A 26,908-nucleotide genomic window follows, 5' to 3' on the forward strand; every position below is an offset into this window, starting at 1 on the left:
GTTTTGTTGACGTTGAGTGTGAGGTTATTTTCCTGACACCACACTCCGAGGGCCCTCACCTCCTCCCTGTAGGCTGTCTCGTCGTTGTTGGTAATCAAGCCTACCACTGTAGTGTCGTCTGCAAACTTGATGATTGAGTTGGAGGCATGCACGCCCACGCAGTCATGGGTGAACAGGGAGTACAGGAGAGGGCTGGGAATGCACCCTTGTGGGGCCCCAGTGTTGAGGATCAGCGGGGTGGAGATGTTGTTTCCTACCTTCACCACCTGGGGTCGGCCCGTCAGGAAGTCCAGGACCCAGTTGCACAGGGCGGGGTCGAGACCCAGGGTCTCGAGCTTAATGACGAGTTTGGAGGGTACTATGGTGTTAAATGCTGAGCTGTAGTCGATGAACAGCTTTCTTACATAGGTATTCCACTTGTCCAGATGGGTTAGGGCAGTGTGCAGTGTGATTGCATCGTCTGTGGACCTATTGGGGCAGTAAGCAAATTGGAGTGGGTCTAGGGTGTCAGGTAGGGTGGAGGTGATATGATCCTTGACTAGTCTCTCAAAGCACTTCATGATGACGGAGGTGAGTGCTATGGGGCGATAGTCATTTAGCTCAGTTACCTTAGCTTTCTTGGGAACAGGAACAATGGTGGCCCTCTTGAAGCATGTGGGAACAGCAGACTGGGATAAGGATTGATTGAATATGTCCGTAAACACACCAGCCAGCTGGTTGCGCATGCTCTGAGGACGCGGCTAGGGATGCCGTCTGGGCCGGCAGCCTTGCGAGGGTTAACACGTTTAAATGTTTTACTCACATTGGCTGCGGTGAAGGAGAGCCCGCAGGTTTTGGTAGAGGGCCGTGTCCTTGGCACTGTATTGTCCTCAAAGCGAGCAAAGAAGTTGTTTAGTTTGTTTGGGAGCAGGACATTGTGGTTCGCGACGGGGCTGGTTTTCTTTTTGTAGTCCGTGATTGACTGTAGACCCTGCCACATACCTTTCGTGTCTGAGCCGTTGAATTGCGACTCTACTTTTTCTCTATACTGACGCTTAGCTTGTTTGATTGCCTTGCGGAGGGAATAGCTACACTGTTTGTATTCAGTCATGTTTCCGGTCGCCTTGCCCTGATTAAAAGCAATGGTTTGCGCTTTCAGTTTTGCACGAATGCTGCCATCAATCCATGGTTTCTGGTTGGGGAAGGTTTTAATAGTTGCTGTGGGTACAACATCACCGATGCACTTGCTAATAAACTCGCTCACCGAATCAGCGTATTCATCAATGTTATTGTCCGATGCTATGCGGAACATATCCCAGTCCACGTGATCGAAGCAATCTTGAAGCATGGAATCAGATTGGTCAGACCAGCGTTGAAGGCTGGGAGCAACAAAATGGAGTCGTGGTCTTTGTAGGACTTTGCAGGGCTTTGTATGCGTCACGGAAGTTAGAGTAACAATGGTCCATTTTTTCCGCCCGGATAGCGCATTCGATATGCTGATCAAATTTAGGGAGTCTTGTTTTCAGGTTAGCCTTGTTAAAATCCCCAGCTACAATGAATGCAGCCTCAGGATATGTGGTTTCCAGTTTACATAGAGTCCAATGAATTTCATTCAGGGCCATCAATGTGTCTACTTGGGGGGGATATATACGGCTGTGATTATAATCGAAGAGAATTCTCTTGGTAGATAATGCGGTCGGCATTTGATTGAGGAATTCAGGAAGTCAGGTGAGCAAAAGGACTTGAGTTCCTGTATGTTGTTATGATCACACCTCTTCTCGTTAATCATAAGGCATACCCCCCCGCCCTTCTTCTTACCAGAGAGATGTTTGTTTCTGTCGGCGCGATGCAAGAAGAAACCAGGTGGCTGTACCGACTCCGATAGCGTGTCTCGAGTGAGCCACGTTTCCGTGAAACAAAGAACGTTACGCTGCTGGTTACTCTGTGGACTCCCAGATTTATTCAATTATCAGACTGTCAGAATCCACGGTTCTGGAGGCAGAACTTTTTCAAGCTTCTAATAAAATCTTTGGTTTGATAGTATGTTTAATTTCCTATCTGTTCAATTATTATTATTATTATTATTATTTGTTATGCATTTGTGGTTCTGACTATAATGGTAACTGTCATTATTTGACTGAGGCGAACAGGAGGACAGAATAAGAGAAAGGGTCTGAGCAGAGTAAATATTTTGTTGATTTATCAAAGAGGAAGAAAAATATTTTGCTTGGTGTGTCTTCTTTTGTGCTCCTAGACTTGATCATCAAACGGTTATTTTGTATGCTGGAGGGTTGGAGGTTCTCTGTAGCAGTCAGAGGAGAGAGTCAGATCATATCTGGGACTTTCCAACCGTCAAAGCGGCGGGTTTGAATACAGTATAACCTCTACACTCATCACGTTAACTCTCATCTCGCTGTCAGCCTGTCAGCTTTGATCTGGAGGTGAACTGACTGATAGATTCAAGCTAATCAAACGCATCAGAAGTCCAGACCACACTGTCCACTGTGCTGTCCACTGTGCTGTCTTCCCCCATACTCCACTTTCACTCATATCGCCTCCAGACGTGGGTTTATATACTATTTGAAATCATTTAAAATATTTTATCTAAGCTTGATTGAGCTTGCCCTGACATAATAAACCTGCTTCTGGCAGGCAAGAGCAAACGCTCAAAGTTTTTGAATGATTACAAATACTATCTGAACCCAGGATCGCCTCCTCCTGCATGTACTACGCTCTATTCACTACCCCTAACTAATTCATACCAAACTTTAAGATGACAGCGTGACTTTTACTGGAGGACGTAGTTGCATAGTCTGGCACCTCAGGGATAATGGGATATGTAGTCTCTGATCCCATAGACGTGGGAAGGAGGCCAGGTATAGCAGCCTAGATAAGAATCTTTCAGGAGTGAATTACGGAAGGCTGCTTTTTGCCCGGAGGAGGGAGGCTAAATCCCCCTGCTCTAATGCTTCCTTCCTGTCTGCCTCAGGATCTGCATCCTAAATGGCACCCTATTCCCTATATAATACACTACTTTTGGCCAGGGCTCATAGGGCTCTGGTCAAAAATACTGCACTATATAGGGAATAGGGTGCCATTTGAGATGCATCCAGTGCGTGTCAGTGTGTGATTGTAGCGTCTGACATTTCTCAGTCCCACTGACATCTGACAGGCTCTGGGAAGGAAATTCATTTGGGAGCATCTCGCTCAACTGAGCTAGGCTTTTGTGCAGTCTCTCTCTCTCTCTCTCTCTCTCTCTCTCTCTCTCTCTCTCTCTCTCTCTCTCTTCCACCGTGACGGATACACTCAAATCATTCTCATCCCAAAACTTTTGGAACACCTCGGAACATGCAGAAGTCCATATTTCCTAAAGCCCCTGCCTACCTTTTCCCAAACTTTCTCTCCTGTCCTCTCGGCATCCAAACTGGTACTACATGCTTCTCACGTAGAGAAACTGTGCTCTCTCCACAACAGGAGCATTTTTACGGAGATGGTTGACTACAGGCTTATTAGAAGCAATAAAGACTTGCTTTGATGCCTGGTGTCTTTTGACCTGGAGTTCCCACTTGCCTCTTCACTGCGTTTTCACAGTCAAAGGTCCAGTAGTTAGCAGTTTACTATGTGAGAAACTCCATCCTGAAATTCAGCTTTAAACCAACCAAATCGAATATTGTTCCATACACCGGTAGTTAATAGTAAGCAATTTAACATGTTAAACCAATTGAATTTCTCAATTTAAACTTTTGGGCTTGGTTGTTAAACTTGATGGACTGTTTTCCTGGACCCAGATAAAGCCTAGTACCGGATAAATAAATAGAAATACTCTGTAGGGAATCTCCTTTGAAATTGCTTTTAAGTCCAGGAATAGTCTTAATCTGGGTCCAGGAAAACAAACCGACACTATTCCACCCAAAATGAGCTTCCATCTTGGGACTAGTCTTCCTTCCCATTGGTCACAGCTCCCTGACAAATTACAAGGCCTAATTGACACAGTAAACAGGCCCATCCTCAGCCAGAGACAGCGAGATGGAGAGAGAGAGAGATTTGGAGGAGGTACTGTAAAAAAAAAAAAAACGTTTTTTGCATAAAGCGCTCCGTTGGGGCTCATTACCTTTCATGGTTATGTCTGCTAACCAACGAGTCCCCTGGCAGCTCTCAAGGAAGTGGTATCCGCAACACTACGGAGGCTACCTAGCTAAATCCATCTAAATTAATACTGATTGGGAATGGTAAGTAACATTTGAAGGAAGAGACCATCTGGTGCGGAAACAGTGTGGATTTGTGTTTAGTGCTATGGAGTTTTTATTAGTTGTTTTTTTTACAGTAGGCTGCCTAAACAGTTGGAGTGGATGTGTGCTTGAGTCTGTTCAATACTGACGTCATAAATGCATATGCCACTAATGATCGCTCAATCGAAAAAGCAATGCATTGTATTCACATGAAGCTGGCTTCGATAGTTGAGCTGGTGATGTGAGGATCTGGTTTGCTCAGTCGATGTCGCCCTCGTCCTTTGTAGAATCTTCCGGGTCGTCGTGTGAGAGGTTCACGTGGTCTGAGAGGTTCATCTCACTCTGGAGATTCGTCCGCGTTGGTCAGTGTTCTCGTACTAGATTTGAGCATATTTTCAGCTGCAGTCTGATATCTGCTAGTTTAGTATGCACTTCTTCTTTAGGGGATCAATAGTTCAGAGTTCATACCATTTCACGTGTGGAGCAAGCTCTCACGTTTCCTGGTCTGCAGAGTTCAAATTAGAATTAGCCCTTTTCAACGTGGGGGACAAGTCCTCCCGTTATTTGGAACTAAGGTGGCTTTTCATCACGGGGGCTTTTATAGAAATGTAGAAAAAGGGTTGGTTCATCATTTCCAACCAATGTCTATTCACTTGGCCGTGGCCGCTGAGTGAGCATCAGTTTACTTCTGAAAACAATTCTCTCATTTAGAAGACTAAATATCACATTACATAATTTACATCAAATAGTTTAATCTTTACTCATTCATTTTATACAAGAATTAGATGCAAGCCTCAACTGAGGAACCTGTATAAACAGAGTTAGGGTAATGTGGCTGTATTGTCTTTCATGAGGTCACAAACATGAAACAAAACGGATCGGGTCGTAGCTGGCTTCTCCACCGACCGTTTCCACATTCTCCAGAATAAGAATATTTTTCAATTCTAAAATTCTGGGATGTAGTAGAATTTGGCGGGAGAGTTCTTTTTGCTCTACTTTGACCCTCTCTCTCCCATATTGCATTGAGATGGCACAGTAGCACTGCCAGTCAATGGCCTCATTCTCCTGTTTCATTAGTGTTGAGATGGCACAGTAGCACTGCCAGTCAATGGCCTCATCCTCCTGTTTCATTAGTACTGAGATGTCTTTAAAAAAAAAAGTATTTCACCTTTATTTAACTAGGTAGGCTAGTTGACAACAAGTTCTCATTTACAACTGTGACCTGGCCAGGATTAAGCACAGCAGTTCGACACATACAACAACACAGAGTTACATATGGAATAAACAAACATATAGTCAATAATACAGTAGGAAAAAAAACGATATACAGTGTGTGCAAATGAGGTAAGATAAGGGAGGTAAGGCAATAAATAGGCCATGGTTGCGAAGTAATTACAATATTGCAATTAAACACTGGAATGGTAGATGTGCAGAAGATGAATGTGCAAGTAGAGATACTGGGGTGCAAAAGAGCAAGATAAATAAATAAATACAGTATGGGATGAGGTAGTTGGATGGGCTGTTTACAGATGGGCTATGCACAGGTGCAGTGATCTGTGAGCTGCTCTGATAACTGGTGCTTAAAGCTAGTGAGGGAGATATAAGTCTCCAGCTTCAGTGATTTTTGCAGTTCGTTCCAGTCATTGGCAGCAGAGAACTGGAAGGAAAGGCGGCAGAAGGAGGAATTGGCTTTGGGGGGGACCAGTGAAATATACTTGCTGGAGCGCGTGCTACAGGTGGGTGATGCTATGGTGACCAGTGAGCTGAGATAAGGCGGGGCTTTACCTAGCAGAGACTTGTAGATGACCTGGAGCCAGTGGGTTTGGCGACGTATGAAGCGAGGGCCAGGATATGAGATCGTACAGGTCGCAGTGGCAGGTAGTATATGGGGCCTTAGTGACAAAACGGATGGCACTGTGATAGACTTCATCCAATTTGTTGAGTAGGGTGTTGGAGGCTATTTTATAAATAACATCGCCGAAGTCAAGGATTGGTAGGATGGTCAGTTTTACGAGGGTATGTTTGGCAGCATGAGTGAAGGATGCTTTGTTGCAAAATAGGAAGCCGATTCTAGATTTCATTTTGGATTGGAGATGCTTAATGTGAGTCTGGAAGGAGAGTTTACAATCTAACTAGACACCTAGGTATTTGTAGTTGTCCACATATTCTAAGTTAGAACCGTCCAGGGTAGTGATGTTGGACGGGCGGGCAGGTGCGGGCAGTGATCGGTTGAAGAGCATGCATTTAGTTTTACTTGCATTTAAGAGCAGTTGGAGGCCACGGAAGGAGTGTTGTATGGCATTGAAGCTCGTCTGGAGGTTAGTTAACACAGTGTACAAAGAAGGGCCAGAAGTATACAGAATGGTGTCGTCTGCGTAGAGGTGGATCAGAGAATCACCAGCAGCAATAGTGACATCAGTGATGTATACAGAGAAGAGAGTCGGCCCGAGAATTGAACCCTGTGGCACCCCCATAGAGACTGCCAGAGGTCCGGACAAAAGGATCTCCGATTTGACACACTGAACTCTATCAGAGAAGTAGTTGGTGAACCAGGCGAGGGAATCATTTGTGAAACCAAGGCTGTTGAGTCTGCCAATAAGAATGTGTTGATTGACAGAGTCGAAAGCCTTGGCCAGGTCAATGAATACGGCTGCACAATAATGTCTCGTCTGAGATTCCAAATGGTCGGTAATCTGTTTGTTAACTTGGCTTTCGAAGACCTTAGAAAGGCAGGGTAGGATAGATATAGGTCTATAGCAGTTTGGGTCTAGAGTGTCTCCCCCTTTCCAATCTTTGGGAATCTCAGACGATATGAAAGAGAGGTTGAACAGGCTAGTAATAGGGGTTGCAACAATTTCGGCAGATAATTTTAGAAAGAGAGGGTCCAGATTGCCTAGCCCGGCTGATTTGTAGGGGTCCAGATTTTGCAGCTCTTTCAGAACATCAGCTATCTGGATTTGGGTGAAGGAGAAATGGGGGAGGCTTGGGCAAGTTGCTGTGGGGAGTGCAGGGCTGTTGACCGGGGTAGGTGTAGCCAGGTGGAAAGCATGGCCAGCCGTTGAAATTCTCAATTATAGTGGATTTATCGGTGGTGACAGTGTTTCCTAGCCTCAGTGCAGTGGGCAGCTGGGAGGAGGTGCTCTTATTCTCCATGGACTTTACAGTGTCCCAGAATTTCTTTGAGTTTGTGCTACAGGATTCAAATTTCTGCTTGAAAAAGCTAGCCGTAGCTTTCCTAACTGCCTGTGTATATTGGTTCCTAACTTCCCTGAAAAGTTGCATATCACGGGGGAAATTCGATGCTAAAGCTCAACACCACAGGATGTTTTTGTGCTGGTCAAGGGCAGTCAGATCTGGAGAGAACCAAGGGCAGTATCTGTTCCAGGTTCTAAATGTTTTTGCACCGCCAGTCAAGACTCATCCTCCTGTTTCATCAGTATTGAGACGTCTTGCACTGCCAGTCAAGACTCATCCTCCTGTTTCATCAGTATTGAGACGTCTTGCACCGCCAGTCAAGACTCATCCTCCTGTTTCATCAGTATTGAGACGTCTTGCACCGCCAGTCAAGGTTCATCCTCCTGTTTCATCAGTATTGAGACGTCTTGCACCGCCGGTCAAGACTCATCCTCCTGTTTCACCAGTATTGAGACGTCTTGCACCGCCGGTCAAGATTCATCCTCCTGTTTCACCAGTATTGAGACGTCTTGCACCGCCGGTCAAGATTCATCCTCCTGTTTCACCAGTATTGAGACGTCTTGCACCGCCGGTCAAGATTCATCCTCCTGTTTCACCAGTATTGAGACGTCTTGCACCGCCACCCTTTAGACCTTTGTTAGCAGCTAGCTGTGGTTAATGCCCTGAGGCGGTAGCAAAACTTGCATCCAAGGAGACGGCCGTCAAAACAAAGCCTCTATTCACTGTCAAGGTGATTCACATGAAAGAGAAAGGTCTTGAGTCAATCCTTGAGCCACAGTGAAGGAGAATCATTCCAAGCCTTTGTTACCTACTCTGAAGAGAATATTGGATTCTGACAAGGTCATGTTATGTACTGGCCTTCAGCATTTGATATGGAAAATGCGATGGAAGAATGGGTACAAATTTGGTTCTGATGCTGTTACAATCTGAAATTCCACCTTCATGAACAGATGCCTAAGCAAGTGATGCATTTCCCCCTAAACGGTGTTGCCAGTCTGCAGTAGACACAATAACTAGTCAAACTGTGGCTTTTCTACATCCACTCTCATGATCTGGCATTATAAAACAATTGTGACTTCTGCTCTGGCTAACAGCCCATCTAAAAATAGCCCAACTCATGCATCATAAATGAGTGTGTGCTCGTTGCTCTACTGTCAGGCGAGGCCGTCGAGGCACAAGCGGGTGTGTTTTGACACGACAGCCTCCTGATTCCCAGCACAGGCATGAATAAGTAAAGGGCTCTGCTTTTAGCGTCTCTGTCTCTAAGTCTATCCCTCTGCTTCCTACATGGAGCCAGCTAGGAGGAGGCCGGACTGGTGATGGCAGCTGGCTCGGCACTTTTCTGTTTGAAAAGGAAGCTTTGGGGGATTGGAGTGTGTGTGTGTGTGTGTGTGTGTGTGTGTGTGTGTGTGTGTGTGTGTGTGTGTGTGTGTGTGTGTGTGTGTGTGTGTGTGTGTGTGTGTGTGTGTGTGTGTGTGTGTGTGTGTGTTGTTAAACAGCAGACACACACTGATCCAGACAGGAGGGAGCGGTTGTGGTATCACTTCATGGCTCCGCAGTGCTGAAGTAAGCAGTACAGGGGATGGTTTTTGCAGAGTCATTGACAAAGCCAGTTATTATATAAGGGTTATGCTTCTGGTACAGTTCATGTGCACTAAAGCAACCACTGAGGGCACCACTTGAAAGGAAAGTGTCCTTGCTCACAACCTGAAGTTGTTATTTGTAGGACTTTCTGTTTTTGCAGTCAGTTTTAAAATACTTTACTGCAATGTCCAAAATAGTACCTGCTGTGTCAGAAAATGTGCTTTCAAGTAATGTTGCAAGAAGGTTCATTGTAGATATAGGTGTCCTGCTGTGTGTGTGTGTGTGTGTGTGTGTGTGTGTGTGTGTGTGTGTGTGTGTGTGTGTGTGTGTGTGTGTGTGTGTGTGTGTGTGTGTGTGTGTGTGTGTGTGTGTGTGTGTGTGTGTGTGTGTGCCGTCTCTTAGAAATGGAAAAAGCACGGTTTCCTCATTGCATACACTAATTATCTATTTGTTTACCATGGCTCAGAGTGAAACAATGTTTTACTTTGAAGCTCAGTTTTTCTGGCATTTCTTATGCACTGGCATTGGTCCAAGTTTCTCTGGCAATCCCCATTCAGCAAACTGTATTCATCATTAACCAGAGTAATATTCTCCTGGGGAGGAAGGGCCTGTCATGAACCCATTGACCGTACTAATTAAAGTCTAAATAATTTAGCAGAGTCAATGGTGTAAGGAATGGGCACAGATTGTCACAGATATGTATTCTGGTCCTACTGTAGGAGGGGGATGGGGGTGTCATCTCTCATCAGGATGATGTGTCATCTCTCATCAGGATGGGGTGTCATCTCTCATCAGGATGGGGTATCATCTCTCATCAGGATGGGGTATCATCTCTCATCAGGATGGGGTATCATCTCTCATCAGGATGGGGGTATCATCTCTCATCAGGATGGGGTATCATCTCCCATCAGGATGGGGTATCATCTCCCATCAGGATGGGGTATCATCTCCCACCAGGATGGGGTATCATCTCCCATCAGGATGGGGTATCATCTCCCACCAGGATGGGGTATCATCTCCCACCAGGATGGGGTGTCATCTCCCATCAGGATGGGGTGTCATCTCTCATCAGGATGGGGGTATCATCTCTCATCAGGATGGGGTATCATCTCTCATCAGGATGGGGGTATCATCTCTCATCAGGATGGGGTATCATCTCTCATCAGGATGGGGGTGTCATCTCTCATCAGGATGGGGTATCATCTCTCATCAGGATGATGTGTCATCTCTCATCAGGATGATGTGTCATCTCTCATCAGGATGATGTGTCATCTCTCATCAGGATAGGGTATCATCTCTCATCAGGATGGGGGTATCATCTCTCATCAGGATGGGGTATCATCTCTCATCAGGATGGGGTATCATCTCTCATCAGGATGGGGTGTCATCTCTCATCAGGATGGGGTGTCATCTCTCATCAGGATGGGGTGTCATCTCCCATCAGGATGGGGTGTCATCTCCCATCAGGATGGGGTATCATCTCTCATCAGGATGGGGTATCATCTCTCATCAGGATGGGGGTATCATCTCTCATCAGGATGGGGTATCATCTCCCATCAGGATGGGGTATCATCTCCCATCAGGATGGGGGTATCATCTCCCATCAGGATGGGGGTATCATCTCTCATCAGGATGGGGGTATCATCTCCCTTCAGGATGGGGGTATCATCTCCCATCAGGATGGGGGTATCATCTCCCATCAGGATGGGGGTGTCATCTCTCATCAGGATGGGGGTATCCTCTCTCATCAGGATGGGGTATCATCTCTCATCAGGATGGGGTATCATCTCCCATCAGGATGGGGTGTCATCTCCCACCAGGATGGGGTGTCATCTCCCATCAGGATGGGATGTCATCTCTCATCAGGATGGGATGTCATCTCTCATCAGGATGGGGGTATCATCTCTCATCAGGATGGGGGTATCATCTCTCATCAGGATGGGGTATCATCTCTCATCAGGATGAGGCATCATCTCCCATCAGGATAGGGTATCCTACTGTATGATGTAGGGGTCTATTAGAAAGCCTGTGCAAAATATGAATGTTTAAATTGTTTGTCGGTAAGTGTAGCTCAGTTAGTTGAGCACGGCACTTGCACTGCCAGGATCGTGGGTTTGATTCCCACTGGGCCCACCCATATATAACATGTATGCGCGCGTGACTTTTTTAATACATTTTTTTATTTCACCTTTTTTTAACCAGGTAGGCTAGTTGAGAACAAGTTCTCATTTACAACTGCGACCTGACTGTGGATGAAAGCGTCTGCTAAGTGTCATGTATTAAAGCCAGTATGAGGCTCAGTTTAGAAGGTCAAGGATTTGTCCGACCCAACCAAGGTGATTGGACTTAGGGTATGGTAGACGCTAGGTTATTTTGTGTTATGCATAATATCTTTTGTGGTTATGCCCACTATCTTTCCCCTCATGTAGGCCAACGGTGTTTCTGCAATTCATCCACTAGGCAAAAACAGGTAGGTAGCCTCTCTGTGGCCATATGTCCTCTCCTCTCTCCCAGTAGACACATCAGAGGATCAGAGGTGCGGTCAACCCTGTCTGGCACCAGGGAGGGGTTGGGGGGGGACAGGTAGTGTTCCCCCCCAGAGGGCTTTGTATCCTGGGGATCATCCAGCATCAACAGAGAGTATCAACATGTAGCATCAACATGTAGCATCAACATGTAGCACCAACAGAGAGCACCAACAGAGAGCACCAACATGTAGCATCAACAGAGAGCATCAACAGAGAGCATCAACATGTAGCATCAACAGAGAGCATCAACATGTAGCATCAACATGTAGCATCAACATGTAGCACCAACAGAGAGCACCAACATGTAGCATCAACAGAGAGCATCAACAGAGAGCATCAACAGGTAGCATAAGCTATAGACATGGTACCATGACAGCATCTAGTTATCAGATTCTTCCAAACACTACATCGAATTAGATTATCTTTGTATTCCCTGCTTCTGCCCCACAGTGTAGTAGATTCACACACACGCACACACACACGCATGCACGCACACATGCGCGCACGCACACACGCGCGCACGCACAAACACACACACGCACGCACAAACACACACACGCACAAATGCACGCACAAACACACGCACAAACACACACACACACACACAAACACACACACACACACACACACACACACACACACACAAACACGCACAAACAAACACAAACACACACACACGCACAAACACACACACGCACAAATACACACACAAACACACACACAAACACACCCATACACAAAACGAGGGGGGGTGAAGCCTTGTTTATTTTGGATGCCAGATCTAGTATATCCGATCTACGTCTGAGGAAATGGGCTCGAAGTAGAAGTCAACAGAAATAGCAATGCATGTGAATTGGGTTCAGTACAGTGAGATAACGTAGCGTAGCATTTTCCCCATTACTAGAAGCAGCTGCTCTTTCTCGGTTTTCTAATGTTTTGGAGACTGAAAAGTTGTAATTAACTGGTGTTTGCTGTTGCTCGATGCAGAGCCTAAAATCTGAAAGGGAGAAAGAGAGAGTCGCAGCTTGCCAGAGTTATAATGATTGCAGTGCAGGTGCCTGGGAGATGCCCTTGAGAATGCGGTGCAAGCGAGAACTTGGAAAAAAAGATTGAAGTGTCTACATCCTGGAAGTTACAGCTGAGAGACACTGCGTACAAAGGCATTGGTTATTTCCAAATGGATAAATGCTGGAGCCAAATGCTCCGGGGTGACTAGGATCAGATTCCTCTCCCCCAAACTTTATCTTAATCAAAAGTAGGGGGAAATGCCAAACTGACCCAAGATCAGCGTCTTGTGGCAACTTCACCCTACACCGAGCCAAATACTTGTCAAGGCTGACACAACACCTCAAGAGACGGTCGAAGTTTGAGGACAAACGAGCGCCACTGAAACAAAGTACATCAACACAGACTAGTGCTGTCACGCCTCATTATATAGAAAGGCAGGGTATTGACAGGAAGGCAGCTACTCTGTGACTAAATGCCCCAGCTCAGATCGATGTCGAGTCATGAATGATGGCTAATATGGCCGCCGCCAAACACAGGGCGATGACAAAGAATCATCCCAGTGAGTTTGTCTGGCAACGAGGATTGATTTTCTTGCAGGGTGAAGGTGTCCATATTTGGATATAGTCACACATCCATGGAAGTGACTCAGACACAACTTCCATGGATGTGGGACTGTCCTAATGTGGATGCCTTACAGGGCTGTGTTTCTCCAGCACAGGGATAAACAAACAGAAGGATCATTAGCCCAACGACAGTAAGACTCATTCCCTGTTATAATCAGCTGATGATGTGTGTTAAGCAGTGGGGGGCGGCCCGAGTTTCTGAAGCTAGAGATTCCTTTTTGTTGATACTATATTGCCGGGTGATTCAGAGAAGTAGGCCAGAGGCAACCACAGAGGGCTGTGGTGGTTGAATGGTAATGGAGGCTTGTTGTTGCCAGCCTTTTTCTGGGAAGTTCTGTGTGATGTGAAATCATGGGTCTAAAAGGAATATTACCTGGGATGATTGAATTTAGTATTTTTATAAGAATGAATGAAAGTCACATTATGAATAATTCAATTGACTGCCGCGCTGCCTGGCTCTGTTGTGGATTATACAAATGTAATCATATTAAATGATGCGTGTTATTGCATAATTACAGCGATAAAAGTTTTATGAGTCTACATGGGCCTCGGTTGTTTCGATCAAAGACGCCAATCATGGATTCCGTAAACAAGATATCCAGAATTTGCAGAAGACTAGAGATGAAGTTTGAGGATGATCATGGATAGATTGTGTGCTGTCATATTGTAATGCCTAACCTCTAGCTCATTCACCATGAAAACTGCTGTAGCACAGTTGATGAAAATGCATACATGGTAGACTAGTCCATATAGACATACTGATCTCTAGTTTACACCTAATTATGACTGATCCGATCCTCACACATATTTCCTGGGTGGCCACAGTAATTGTGGTTTTTGAATGAATGAATGAATGAATGAATGAATGAATGAATGAATGAATGAATGAATGGAGAATTGGATTTGTCACAAGCGTAAGACACCTAGGGACAATAGAGACACACCTCTTTAATCTGGTGCCCCACATAGAGAGGTGGAATACCATTATCCTAGAGAGGAGAGGATCCAGGTTGTGCTGTGCCAGTACAGGGGATCAGACCCAGCGTGGGGAGCTGGGGGCTGGGAGCTGGGAGCTGGGGGCTGGTGGCAGGAGCCTGAGGGCTGCATCTGGATTCTCCCGGGTGGGGGGGGCTTACAGTGGTAGCGGCAGTGGCGGCGCCAGCAAGCGTGCCACAGAAGGCAGGGTCAGACAGCTGGGTGACCCCGAGGATGCCAGACCGTGCCAGCCACCCCATTTGAGCCAGGCTGGCTGCCAAGCATTGTGGGAAACATAAAGTAGTGTCTCTCTGGCTCTTGGGAAGTGAGACAAAGTGATACAGTAGCTGGTGTCTTGTTTCCCTGGAGATGCAGAGCCATTTTATCAGTACTGTGACTCCGCCATGTTGTAATCTTCAGCCTTGAGGCAGCAGAACACAGAATAGTCTGTCTGTCTAATCCACATCAGAGAAAGGGTGAGAACTGTGCACGGCATACTGCTGTCATCTGGACTGGCTGTGTTGTACTGTAGTCTGCAGCTTGTGTTGTTGGACTGAGCTCATGTGGTGTTGTTTTGGTTGGCCCCTGACTGGCACTGCTGGCTGGTAAAATCCATCTGCACTGCAGCAGCGACCAAGCCCTGTCTTGTGCAAACCAAGCCAGGCAGAGGAGCAGTGACGTGCCGCTGTCTATTTCCTCAAGGCATGTCTCATTCCCAGCATCTGCAAAATAACTCTATTTAATTGATTTGAACACTGTTCAATTGCATTCTGCTGACAGTGACAGCCATTATGTTTATCAAATACTTGGTTTTCAAGGCCAAATCTAAAAATGACGTATTGAAACATTGTCAATCACATTGCCCTCTAAAGCCAATGCTCATAATGACTTCCATTTAGTCTGAATCCCCATCAGACTCATTCTGTGGTTAGGAAACAAGCCTTGTGAATAATATCTAGAGATGAATCTATATAGACAGCTTGCCTGCCTGCCTCACCTATTATATATGAGCTCATTTCCAGTCAAGGCTTTTCAGACAAACAGCACACAGTTTGCTCACTCTTCTTCCAGGAAGAGGTTCTGTTGTTGTCTCTCATCCTGAGGCTACTAGATTCATCCCCCTTTCTCTCCATCCTGCTGCAATTAACCCCTCGTGGTCCAGCGCTGGCTCTTATTGGTCTGCGGGGCGTCTCTTGGCGATTAAGTGGGTGGCGGGCGGATCCTGACGGGAGGGAGGGGAATAGGGGGGAGGAGGGTTTGTGCGGAGCGATGGGGTAGGTGTCCCTCCACTCTATGTCACTATCTGAGTGCAGTCGTGTCACAGCTAGCTGTACAGCCAGCCAGGGCAGGTGGGCTGGGCTCCTGACTCTAGTTAGGTCGCAATAGTCAGTCAGCCAACCAGGGAAGGAGCCAGGCAGGGAAGGAGAGCCTCAGCCAGCCAGCCAGTCGGTCCCTGTAACAACAGACCGCCATAATCCATCCATCCTTCCCAGAGAGGTGAGTAGGAGTCAGCTGGCTCCAACGCTTTACCCCCCTCCCCCTTTCACACTTTACCCCCCCCCCTTTCACACACACACACACACACACACACACACACACACACACACACACACACACACACACACACACACACACACACACACACACACACACACACACACACACACACACTATTGATTGCTGTTCGTTTGGTACGCTCTCTCAGATCAGTAGGGAATGACTTATACTGATGGGACAGTTTACAGTTTGGCTTTACCGTTTGGCTTTGGCTAAGCTGGATGAGCCTGCTGGTTAAGAGAGAGGGAAAACATTGATTAAGGTCATTTAGCACAGCATGTTTTCTGACGTGTAATTGCGAGAGCCTCGGGGCTCAATAGCATTAGGCTAGGATTATTGGACGGACTAACACGGCTAGAGCACTTTGAAATCAGTTTCTTTGAAAGCGTCCCCATTATGGCGTCGATGTGTGTCTCACAATTCACTTCACCCTACACTGCTCTAAACCGTGTTCAGCGTTTTATTCTCTTTGTTTTGAGGTGGAATGGGTGTCACAGATTGATCCTGAGTGTATTTCATGGTATGAAGCGAATGAGTGTCATGGTATTTCATGGTATGAAACGAATGAGTGTCATGGTATTTCATGGTATGAAGCGAATGAGTGTCATGGTATTTCATGGTATTAAGCGAATGGGTGTCATCTTGAAAACGACTGTTTATCTCTTTGGTTTTATCGTCTTAACATTTTCATGATTCTTCTGAAGGAACGGTGATGATGTCCTTGAATTATACATACAGTCACTTTCAATTTAGTATTAAAGACAAACCGTTTATGAAAACACCTTAGGGCTTAATCCACCTCCCAACAGATTCTCTGTGGCTGCATTTAGAACATCAACAGTTCTTTACAAAAGACGCCAAATGAAAGAACTGTATGGATGAATGCGCTTGTCATTGTGTTGAGAAATGCGGAGGCAACACATCACTGTAGCTTCTTATTGTGAGAGTCTGCGTGATGTGTGGAAGTTTGGGTCGCTGTTACACAACAAGTCCTCAGAGAAAGGGTCGCATGCTACTGTCGATGCCGGTCACACATACACAACACCACAAGGTACTCTTCTGAGAAAACATGGCTTCTTCCATTCCTCTGTTCGTCTCTGTATTACAGTCTTTACAGTCATCCGTTCTACGTGCTGCAAATAGCATTGAAATCGTCTGGTTTTTTTCTCCCTTCACCGAGCAACACTTACAGTATTGAATATTGCATGAGACGCTGTTTGCATGGATGAGAGGAGCCATTTCATTGCACTCTATGTTTGGAAAGTACGTACTACAATGCATAGCAGGAAACACTAGCATCAATACTAGACACTGTCGTTGTTATTAAACCTGAGGGAAATCTAGCACGTCAAGGGAAAAGGCTTCTGGGTTTACAGGAAGTTGAACAGAGTCTTCAGTGTGTATTGTGACTTTCCTAAAGTTTATTTTCTGGATATTATATATTATATACAGTACCAGTCAAAAGTTTGGGCACCCCTACTCATTCAAGGGTTTTTCTTTATTTGTTCTATTTTCTACGTTGTAGAATAATAGTGAAGACATCAAAACTATGAAATAACACATATGGAATCATGTAGTAACCAAAAAAGTGTTAAACAAATCAACATTTCCACCGGTCTAATGTCCATTGCTCGTGTTTCTTGGCCCAAGCAAGTCTCTTCTTCTTATTGGTGTCCTTTAGTCGTGGTTTCTTTGCAGCAAAAATCGACCATGAAGGCCTGATTCACACAGTCTCCTCTGAACAGTTGATGTTGAGATATGTCTGTTACCTAAACTCTGTGAAGCATTTATTTGGGCTGCAATCTGAGGTGCAGTTAACTCTAAAGAACATATTCTCTGCAGCAGAGGTAGCTCTGGGTCTCCCTTTCCTGTGGCGGTCCTCATGAGAGCCAGTTTCATCATAGCAATTGATGGTTTTTGAGATTGCACTTGAGGAAACTTTCAAAGTTCTTGACATTTTCCGTATTGACTGACCTTCATGTCTTAAAGTAATGATGGACTGTCGTTTATCTTTGCTTATTTGAGCTGTTCTTGCCATAATATGGACTTGGACCAAATAGTCCATAGTATGGACTTTTCCCAAATAGGGCTATCTTCTGTATACCACTCCTACCTTGTCACAACACAACTGATTGGCTCAAACGCATTAAGTTAAGTTAACGCATTGTTAACTTTTAAGAAGGCACACCTGTTAATTGAAATGCATTCCAGGTGACTACCTCATGAATCTGTTTGAGAGAATGCCAAGAGTGTGCAAAGCTGTCATCAAGGCAAGGGTGGCTTTGAAGAATCTCAAATATAAAATAGATTTTGATTTGTTTAACACTTTTTTGGTTACTACATGATTCCATATGTGTTATTTCATAGTTTTGATGTCTTATCTAGTTTTCTACAATGTAAAAATAAAGAAAAACCCCTGAATGAGTAGGTGTGTCCAAATGTTTGACTGGTACTGTACATGATATACAGAAGGGGAAACAACATGCTCTACAACTAGCAACATATCGAGACACACAGCGGGACTTACACGTTGTTGTTTATTAAAGAGCTTAACACCTATACTGTTAGTGTTGACACAGCTTCAGGGCTGTGATAGGGTTATTGGTCATAGCTGTGAGCTCTGTCTGGGGCTGGGCCCCTAGAGATATGGAGATTCCATCAGGGGCTGGTGCCTAGGGATGCACCGCTATTAAATATTCAGCCAATACAGGCATGCTCTCAGGACAGCCCTCAGGGGTCCTCCTGTAAACTGGCCTTGGCTGCACTAAGCTAGGCTGAGGGCGGAGAGGAGTTGAATACCTTTAGGTAGTACTGTAGGGTTACTTTACCTGTACTGTATATTAGTTATTACTACATATGCACACACTGTATATAGATTTTTCTATTGTGTTGTTGACTGTACGTTTGTTTATCCCATGTGTAACTCTGTGTTGTTTGTGTCGCACTGCTTTGCTTTATCTTGTCCAGGTCGCAGTTGTAAATGAGAACTTGTTTTCAACTGGCCTACCTGGTTAAATAAAGGTGAAATAAAATAAATAAATAAAGTTATTACTACTGTATATCTATAGTGCATGTTGTCGAAGGGTGGGTTTATTCCTTAATCAATATAATCAAGGAATTAATTTGCCCCTGTCCTCCAGTGCTTCATAACAATGTATTGACAATGTAATCATACCCGGTTTGAGTAACAAGCTTTTATTCTGACATGTGTTATCAAGAAATGTCCCCTCTAACATTATGCTTGATTTATAGGTCACTTTTTGTAAAGTATTATTTGTCTTCCTAACTACTCCTCCTTCTAGCCAAATACAATCATTCTGAATTGCACATTAGAGACAGTCACTTAATTAAAGCAATTGACTTACCACCACAAAAGAGGATGGCAGAGAAATGAAAAGGGTTAGTTAGCGTTACGATTACAAGCTTATTTTTTCAAGAACAATCCAGATCGCCCCAAGTCTGTGATAGTCAACACGTTCTAACTGGGACAAATTGGGGTGGAAAATAGCGGAGAATTATAATCTTATTTCCCAGCACTTTGTAGACTAATTAATATTACTTTGGATTGTCAGCATTGTGTTAAGAAGACCACCGCAGGAGGGAAAAGGGAATTGCACCCAATGTGTCACAGCTGAGAGTGAGAGAGAGACAATTTACTCACTTTTAGAAAATAATTTGAAGGCAGTGGAGTTTTTAAACAGCCATCTGTTTTAGTTCTGCTCATTAGTGTGACAGCCAATAATAACACAGGCTATGAATAAGGAAGTAGCTATTTGGATATCCAAACAGTATCATATGGATAGATAGTCATCACTTGTTAGCTGTTAGTCAAGGCTGACTATCTCACAACATTTTCATACCATTTCCTTGAAAACCATCCCTGTAATTTTGTGATTTAGACTCAATTTGGGATACGGTATATAAAATCAATACCTTCTTCACAGGAAATTAGCCTCCCCTCTACTCAATGATCCCAAATAGACAGTGCTACCGTCGATGTTATCAAAAGTGATGGATTTGGTGGGGGGAATTGAAAGTATATCAGATAAGAGTCTCTTTCCTTTATGTCTGGCCTTCTCTCACAGAAGACTCACCTTATAGACTGATCAGGAGTTTGATGTGTAAGATTGGGCATAAAGGACGATTGACGCTGTACAGTAGTATAGTTTTTATCTCATGAAATGTTTAGTATTTATCTCGTATATTTATCATATTATTAGTAACATAGTATGTACTGTATCTCATGAAATGTTTGAAAGTTTAGGAGCTCTATTTTGTCTTAGTATTCTGGCCCGGTTGCCTGCGCAGTTATCAGTCATCCAAAGGTATTGATCATCAGAAAGGAGACACGAGTCATCTAAGGGCCGGTCTCTCATCACTTCCCAAAACTGGGATTTTGGTACGCTACCAATTCCTCTGAGACGGTGATAGATCCATTCCAAATGGCACCCTATTCCCTTGTACTGTACTACTGTGATAAAAGGTTTTTGGACGCAGTCTTAAACGTGTCTCTGTCGGCCCTCTTCTGGTCTGTTACCCAAGGATGTCTGGTCTCTGGAGACGATTAGGTAAGGAACATCACATTCCCCCCTGTTGGTGTTGTAGTTGTGAAGAACACAGGACCGGCTCTAGCCTTTTAGGGGCCCTAAGTGAGATTTATTCAGTTTTAAAGCTAATTTTCTGCAGTTCTACACATTTTGCCATGACTTATGCCATGTTAATGATATCTGAGTGAGAGTGACTAACAAAATCAATGCGGGCCCCTGGAGGTCAGGGCTTTTGGGCACGTGCCCTGCGTGACCGGTCAGTATTCGGCCATGATTATTAGTTGAGATAGCTGGCTAGACTAATTTACCAGTCTAAAAATTGTTAGCTGACATGGCTTATTGAGTGACTGAGATAACAACAGAAAAATTGCTGATGCACAACCAAATTTCTAACTTGCACCTTGTGTATTTTTCTATTCTCACTCTCAACAGTAAATTGAGACCCCGACTGAGTTTATAAACAGGTTGGGCACCCCTTAGCAGCCTGGGGCCGGCCCTGGAAGAACAGGACAGGTTTCTTTATTTATATCTAAGTAGAAAGACAATGTGACCTGACAAAAGCTGCTGTCACTATGGAAACTCAAGCTCAGGGTGCATTCTTGATCCTGAGTGCCATCATCGTCGAGTCAGAAGTTTATTTCTCCATGTTCCATTCTGGGAGTGGAAAGTCACTGTCAGCCACCACAAGTGCTTTGGATGCTGAAGCTCGTCGTAACAACTTCTAGACAAAGTCGTGGCGTCGCCATCGGCCACTTAAGATAAGAGGAAGTGATTACAGCAAACAAGCCAGCTTTTTTTGAGGCTATTGATTTCCGTGTCTTTGTAGAATCCTATTGGAGAAAAGATGCATAGTGCCTTTCACTTTAAGCACCATCTGACTGTTTGAGATCAGGTCAGTGCAGCTCTTGCGGTGAAACGACAATTACACGTTTGATGTTAGAGTAGCTGTTGATCTTTGAAATGGCTTGTTCACAAAGTAACCACTGATTGATTCGATGTAAATACATCCAGGCTTTTAATGTGTAAAAGCAATGTGATAGAAACTAGCTTGATAGCTGAGCTACACAGAAGCCCCATACATTTCTGTCCCAGACAATGGGTACGTTTACATGCATACAATACTATTATTATTGTGAATACTCAGATTGTGAATACCTAATCATTCGAAAGATTTCCAAAAAATCTAGGGGTTTTAATCGGAGTGTGCTGCTTACTTGGAATATGACCTTAAGCTGGTTAAGATAATCAGAGTAAGATGTTTATGCCATACTCGACCTATTACCATAATCAGCTTGTTATAGAATTATTAGTGTGCATATAAACATACTCAATGGAAAGGCTCAAAGGCTCAACTGATGCCATCTAACCAATGCCACTAAGCACCTGTCCTGAATCAGGACTTAATGAGCGGTGTGGCCAATTACAACCTACAACATTCTCAACATAGACACAATGAATCAACTGTTGATGATAGTATGCTTCTAATATCGTAGAAAATATGTAATGAAAATAGCATCTAGGCCCGTTTAAGCAAACAATCAATACCACCATCAATTAAAACAATGAGGAAGTGAATAAATGTTTCTCGTGAAGGTCTGCATCTTCACACATGATGATTCAATCACTCACCCTGGGCACGGTCATCATTGAGACTCCCTCCTAATAATAGAGTTTGGGGACAAATGAAATGGCAAAATGATAAATGACATATGGCCAATGAGAAATTGGCTATCGTGAAATGGGATCCATGCCAGACACAGGCCACAGGCAATTTATAGTTTCCATTTATTTCATGGAATTGAGATGTTCAGACACCTATATTCCAAAAAGGTGGAGGAGCTGAGAATTCCCATTTAAATCTCAGGGATTCCATTTGTACAGTTCAAACTTTTGCTCCAATTGAAATAGTTTCCAACTCTACATATAGTACAGTAAGTAAATAGTACTATGAACAATATCATCGGAAGAAAACGTGCCCTTTCCAACTCCGTCTTCTTAACAGGCTCACCCTGTTAGCATTGCAAAAGGGAAGGATTTTATTATTGTATAACCAACTGTGAACTTGATATAAAAATTCTTGGTGTTATCCAATGCTGATATGAATAGCTTTCAATCCCCTTGAAAAGAGGAGAGGTTGGAAAAATCAATGAGCAGGGAGAACGCACCCGTGCATGTCCACACTGTTATATCTTTCAGAGGAACACCCACACATCTCTCCCAACACCCATTACTTTCTCCTTTTGAGCCTGTCTTTGAGTTTCAGCTTTGTCTTGGATGAGTTATAGATGTCAGGGAAGAAGTAATGTTCACTCGACTAAAATGGAATTAGCAAACTATCCTAGCAATGAGAACTGATTCACTTTTCTAAGGGATTGGAAGTCATCTCTGATCTGTCATCTCTGATCTGTCATCTCTGGTATGTCATCTCCCATATGTGGTAGAGGACAGTTGCTCAGTCACATATGATTGAATTGAGACTACAATACTTCAGGGTTTATTGTTTCATGTCCTTGAGCAGGTTAAATCCTCTCCTCTCTCCCCTCTTAGATTGTCGGTGAGGTTCCCACACGTTGTTGGTTCATTGTCGTATTTATTTAGTTCCCTGCATGTATGACTGTAGCTATGCTGGATCAAATTGGCTGCATTTTCCTCTGAGACTCAATTTCTAGCTTTAGTGAGGTGATCAGATTCCGAATGTTAATTCATGCTAGAGATACATACACACAGATTGTCATGGCAACCATCCACTGTGTGTGTGTGTGTGTGTGTGTGCGTGCATAAGCCTGAGACAGAGAGAGAACTAATACATTACTATTGAGGGGGATTTATTAGGTGAAAATGGAATTGGACATGACTGAAACATATTTCTGGAGATCCCCAATCTCTGGAGCTGTGGTAATTAAACAGCGTGTGCAGAAATGATCACTGGTTGAACCATATGGCCTTTGTTTAGGGGTTCTGGGTACATCACCTGCATAATAACCAGACCAGTGATCAGATACTATTTGAAATCATTTCAAACACTTTATCTGGGCTTGATTCCGCTTGCCTGACGCAATGGAACCGATAGAATAGTTTCAAAACTGAAAAAGCCACCCACCCACACTCCAGCCAGGCTCAAACAAACACTCAAAGTATTGGAAAGATTTTAAATAGTATTTGAACCGAGGCCTGATAAGAAAGTCAAAACCATCCAATGATGTAATGCTAACATGTTCCATACATCCCATATACAGTCCTGATCCATACATCCCATATACAGTCCTGATCCATACATCACATATACAGTCCTGATCCATACATCCCATATGCAGTCCTGATCCATACATCACATATACAGTCCTGATCCATACATCACATATACAGTCTCGATCCATACATCACATATACAGTTCTGATCCATACATCACATATACAGTTCTGATCCATACATCACATATACAGTCCTGATCCATACATCACATATACAGTCCTGATCCATACATCACATATACAGTCCTGATCCATACATCCCATATACAGTCCTGATCCATACATCACATATACAGTCCTGATCCATACATCACATATACAGTCCTGATCCATACATCACATATACAGTCCTGATCCATACATCACATATACAGTCCTGATCCATACATCACATATACAGTCCTGATCCATACATCCCATATACAGTCCTGATCCATACATCCCATATGCAGTCCTGATCCATACATCACATATGCAGTCCTGATCCATACATCACATATACAGTCCTGATCCATACATCACATATGCAGTCCTGATCCATACATCCCATATACAGTCCTGATCCATACATCCCATATACAGTCCTGATCCATACATCACATATACAGTCCCGATCCATACATCCATATACAGTCCTGATCCATAAATCACATATATAGTCATGTTTTGACCCTGCTGGTCATCTATGAATGTTTGAACATCATGAAGAGTGATGTGGCCTTAATGGCCATGTACTCTTATAATCTCCACTAGGTTCCTGCCTTTCCAGGGAGTTTTTCCTTGCCACCGTGCTTCTACATCTGCATTGCTTGCTGTTTGGGGTTTTAGCCTGGGTTTCTGCATAAGCACTTTGTGACATCTTCTGATGTAAAAAGGGCTTCATAAATACATTTTATTTGTTGAGAAATTATCCCAGGATACACAATACCCAGAAGTCAATAGCCTAATGAAGATTTAAAGAGGGCCACCGCCACTCAATGTACTAATTAAAGAGGATGAATGATCAACAACAGTGAGAGATGGGAGGAGGTGATTGGAAATTGAGCGAATCCCCACACACGACAGAGATTGCTTGTTTCCGGCATATCTCCTGGCTCCCTGGGGACTGGGTAGGTTTCATTAAGGCAGCGTGATAGGAAGCCAGATGCAGGTACAATGCATTGTGCACCTCGGGGTGAAGTTTCCCCTAGGTACAGATCTAGGATCACCTTCCCCTCCACCAATCATTAGGTTAACCATTAGTCAGGGAAATGCAAAACTGACTCAAGATCAGTGTCTAGGGGCAACTTCACCCTACACAGAGTGCATTACCTGCAGGTTGGAAAGGGTTTATCTTTGACACGGTGCAGAGTTTACCTGAAGGGTTACTGGAAGGGTGAAGGAGAGGATTGTTGGTATTTGTGGAGGGATGACAAAATGGAATGAAAGATTGATATGGTGGGAAGATGGATGGCTTCTGTCTTTATCACTCATCTCTGACACCCCATCTCTCTGTCTCTCTCTGTCTCTCTCTGTCTCTGTGTCTCTGTCTCTGTCTCTCTTTCTCTCTGGTAGTTGGGATGACAGCAGTTCGGTCAGCAGCGGTCTCAGTGACACTGTAGATAACATCAGCACAGACGATCTGAACACGCCCACCTACCCCGCTGTCACATCGTCACCACGCAAGAACAAGGCAGCCCAGGTACAGTACACCATGGAGTGTAAATGAAGGAAGTAGGCGTGTCCGAGCCAGAACGACCCATAGAGCCTATATCCTGTTTATTCTCTTATAAATGAACAAGAATAGAGCATATCCATGCTTCCAGACATTGAACTAACTGTGAGTAATGATACTGAAGCATCACTGTCTTTGCACTTGCTTCAATTAAAACAGGGACATGTCTGTCATACTTTTTGAGTATGTGTAACAATGAGGTATATCACTGTAGTCTGGAAATGAAGCTATTTACTTTGTTTTCCTTGGCTTTCAAGAGAGAAAGTCAAGGAAATGTACAGCGGAACCCACTCCTTGTGCAGTGTTCAGGGAGCATGGTAAAAATAGCCAAGTATGTGTGCCTTGTGGAAACCTCAACAGATTGATCTCTTAAGAGACTGTTGGTGTGGTTAGTGAGGGAGGGTTCACCATCTGTCAGGTGGCTTACTCATACTGTATTGTGTGTGTGTGTGTGTGTGTGTGTGTGTGTGTGTGTGTGTGTGTGTGTGTGTGTGTGTGTGTGTGTGTGTGTGTGTGTGGTTTTGTTTTACTATCCTAGTGGGGACCAGAAGTCCTCATAAGGATTGTAAAACAAGGAAAAAGCCTATTTTAGTGTTAGGGGTTAAGTTTAGGGTTATAATTAGGGGTTAGGGAAAATAGGATTTTGAATGGGAATAAATGTTTTGGTCACCACAAGGATAGTAAAATAAAGGTGTGTGGTTTACTGTCCCAGGCGGATACACACCAGCATGTGGAGCAGGAGGTCAGCAGCAGCTGGGCCGGAGCTGAAGATCTGAAGAAGGTGGACGAGGAGCTGGATGTCAGCATGGAGCCCGGCTCAAAGTGGAAGCCTTCCTCCTCCTCTGCCTCCTCGCCAGCGGGGCAGTGCGGCGAGGATCCCGGGCAGAAGACGGGCCTTCCCATGTCCCAGACTGGCTCCTGGAGGAGGGGTATGACTGCCCAGGTGGGCATCACACCCCCCCGGACCAAAGGCACCAGCGCCACCCTCAAAACCCCTGGTAGGACCTGCCCTCCTTCTTCGACCTACTTCAGACCTTGCTTATTTCTTTCTACCATGGCCCTGTTGGAATACTGTAGAAATAACTTCCTTCCTTACTTGTTGTCTTGAGGTGAGCACAGATCTACAGTTTAAGTGATTGTATCGGTGTATGCAAGGTTACCGCCATATTACGTTCACCAATTCAGATCTCTGAATACTTCAAGGAAGGTAGGAAGGATGTATTTCTGACCTATTTGAACAGGGCCCATGTTTAATTGAGGATGGATGGTGGTGTAGATTATTCTCTGACTGGTCATTCATTCAATTAAACTGCCTGTCTGGTTGATATTAGAACCAGGAAATGTCCATCCTAGCTTCATTTATAACTGAATTTCATTTGTTGATGTGTTCCAGTTTGACACTGATTAGATAACAGGGTCAAAGATTTCAGCCAATCAGATTATTCATTAGGAAACCAGTGTCGTTGCCCTTTGAGGCCATCGGTAATGTTTGGCGTTTCTTCGTTCTACTTTATCTTTTTCTCAATCGTGTTTTGGTTTACTCAGCAAGTCTCCTCATGTTTGGATTAGTATAGCTTCCTATTTTAGCTGAGCTTTGTGAAAAGAGTTGTAAAATGTTAGCGAAGTATAAAGTCATTTGGCACACCTGCCCTGTAGCCCTACAGGTGATGACGAAGATGAGTCCCGTTATTTACCAATTAGCTGCGAGGTCCGTCTC

At 44.3% G+C, this 26,908-nt stretch overlaps 1 protein-coding gene across 15 annotated transcripts in view; it reads left to right on the top strand.

Annotated features, from left to right (window-relative positions):
• LOC106609740 (neuron navigator 3) overlaps window positions 1-26,908 on the top strand; it is a 388,938-nt gene that overhangs the window by 316,321 nt on the left and 45,709 nt on the right. For all 15 annotated transcript variants that reach the window (XM_045722334.1, XM_045722323.1, XM_045722324.1 and 12 more), the window contains 2 exons: window positions 25,032-25,158; window positions 25,904-26,189. In XM_045722334.1, coding sequence (XP_045578290.1) covers window positions 25,032-25,158; window positions 25,904-26,189 — 413 coding nt within the window. The remainder of the gene's footprint in view (window positions 1-25,031; window positions 25,159-25,903; window positions 26,190-26,908) is intronic.

Source organism: Salmo salar, chromosome ssa07 (genome assembly GCF_905237065.1).
Source record: "Salmo salar chromosome ssa07, Ssal_v3.1, whole genome shotgun sequence".
NCBI lineage: Eukaryota > Metazoa > Chordata > Actinopteri > Salmoniformes > Salmonidae > Salmo > Salmo salar.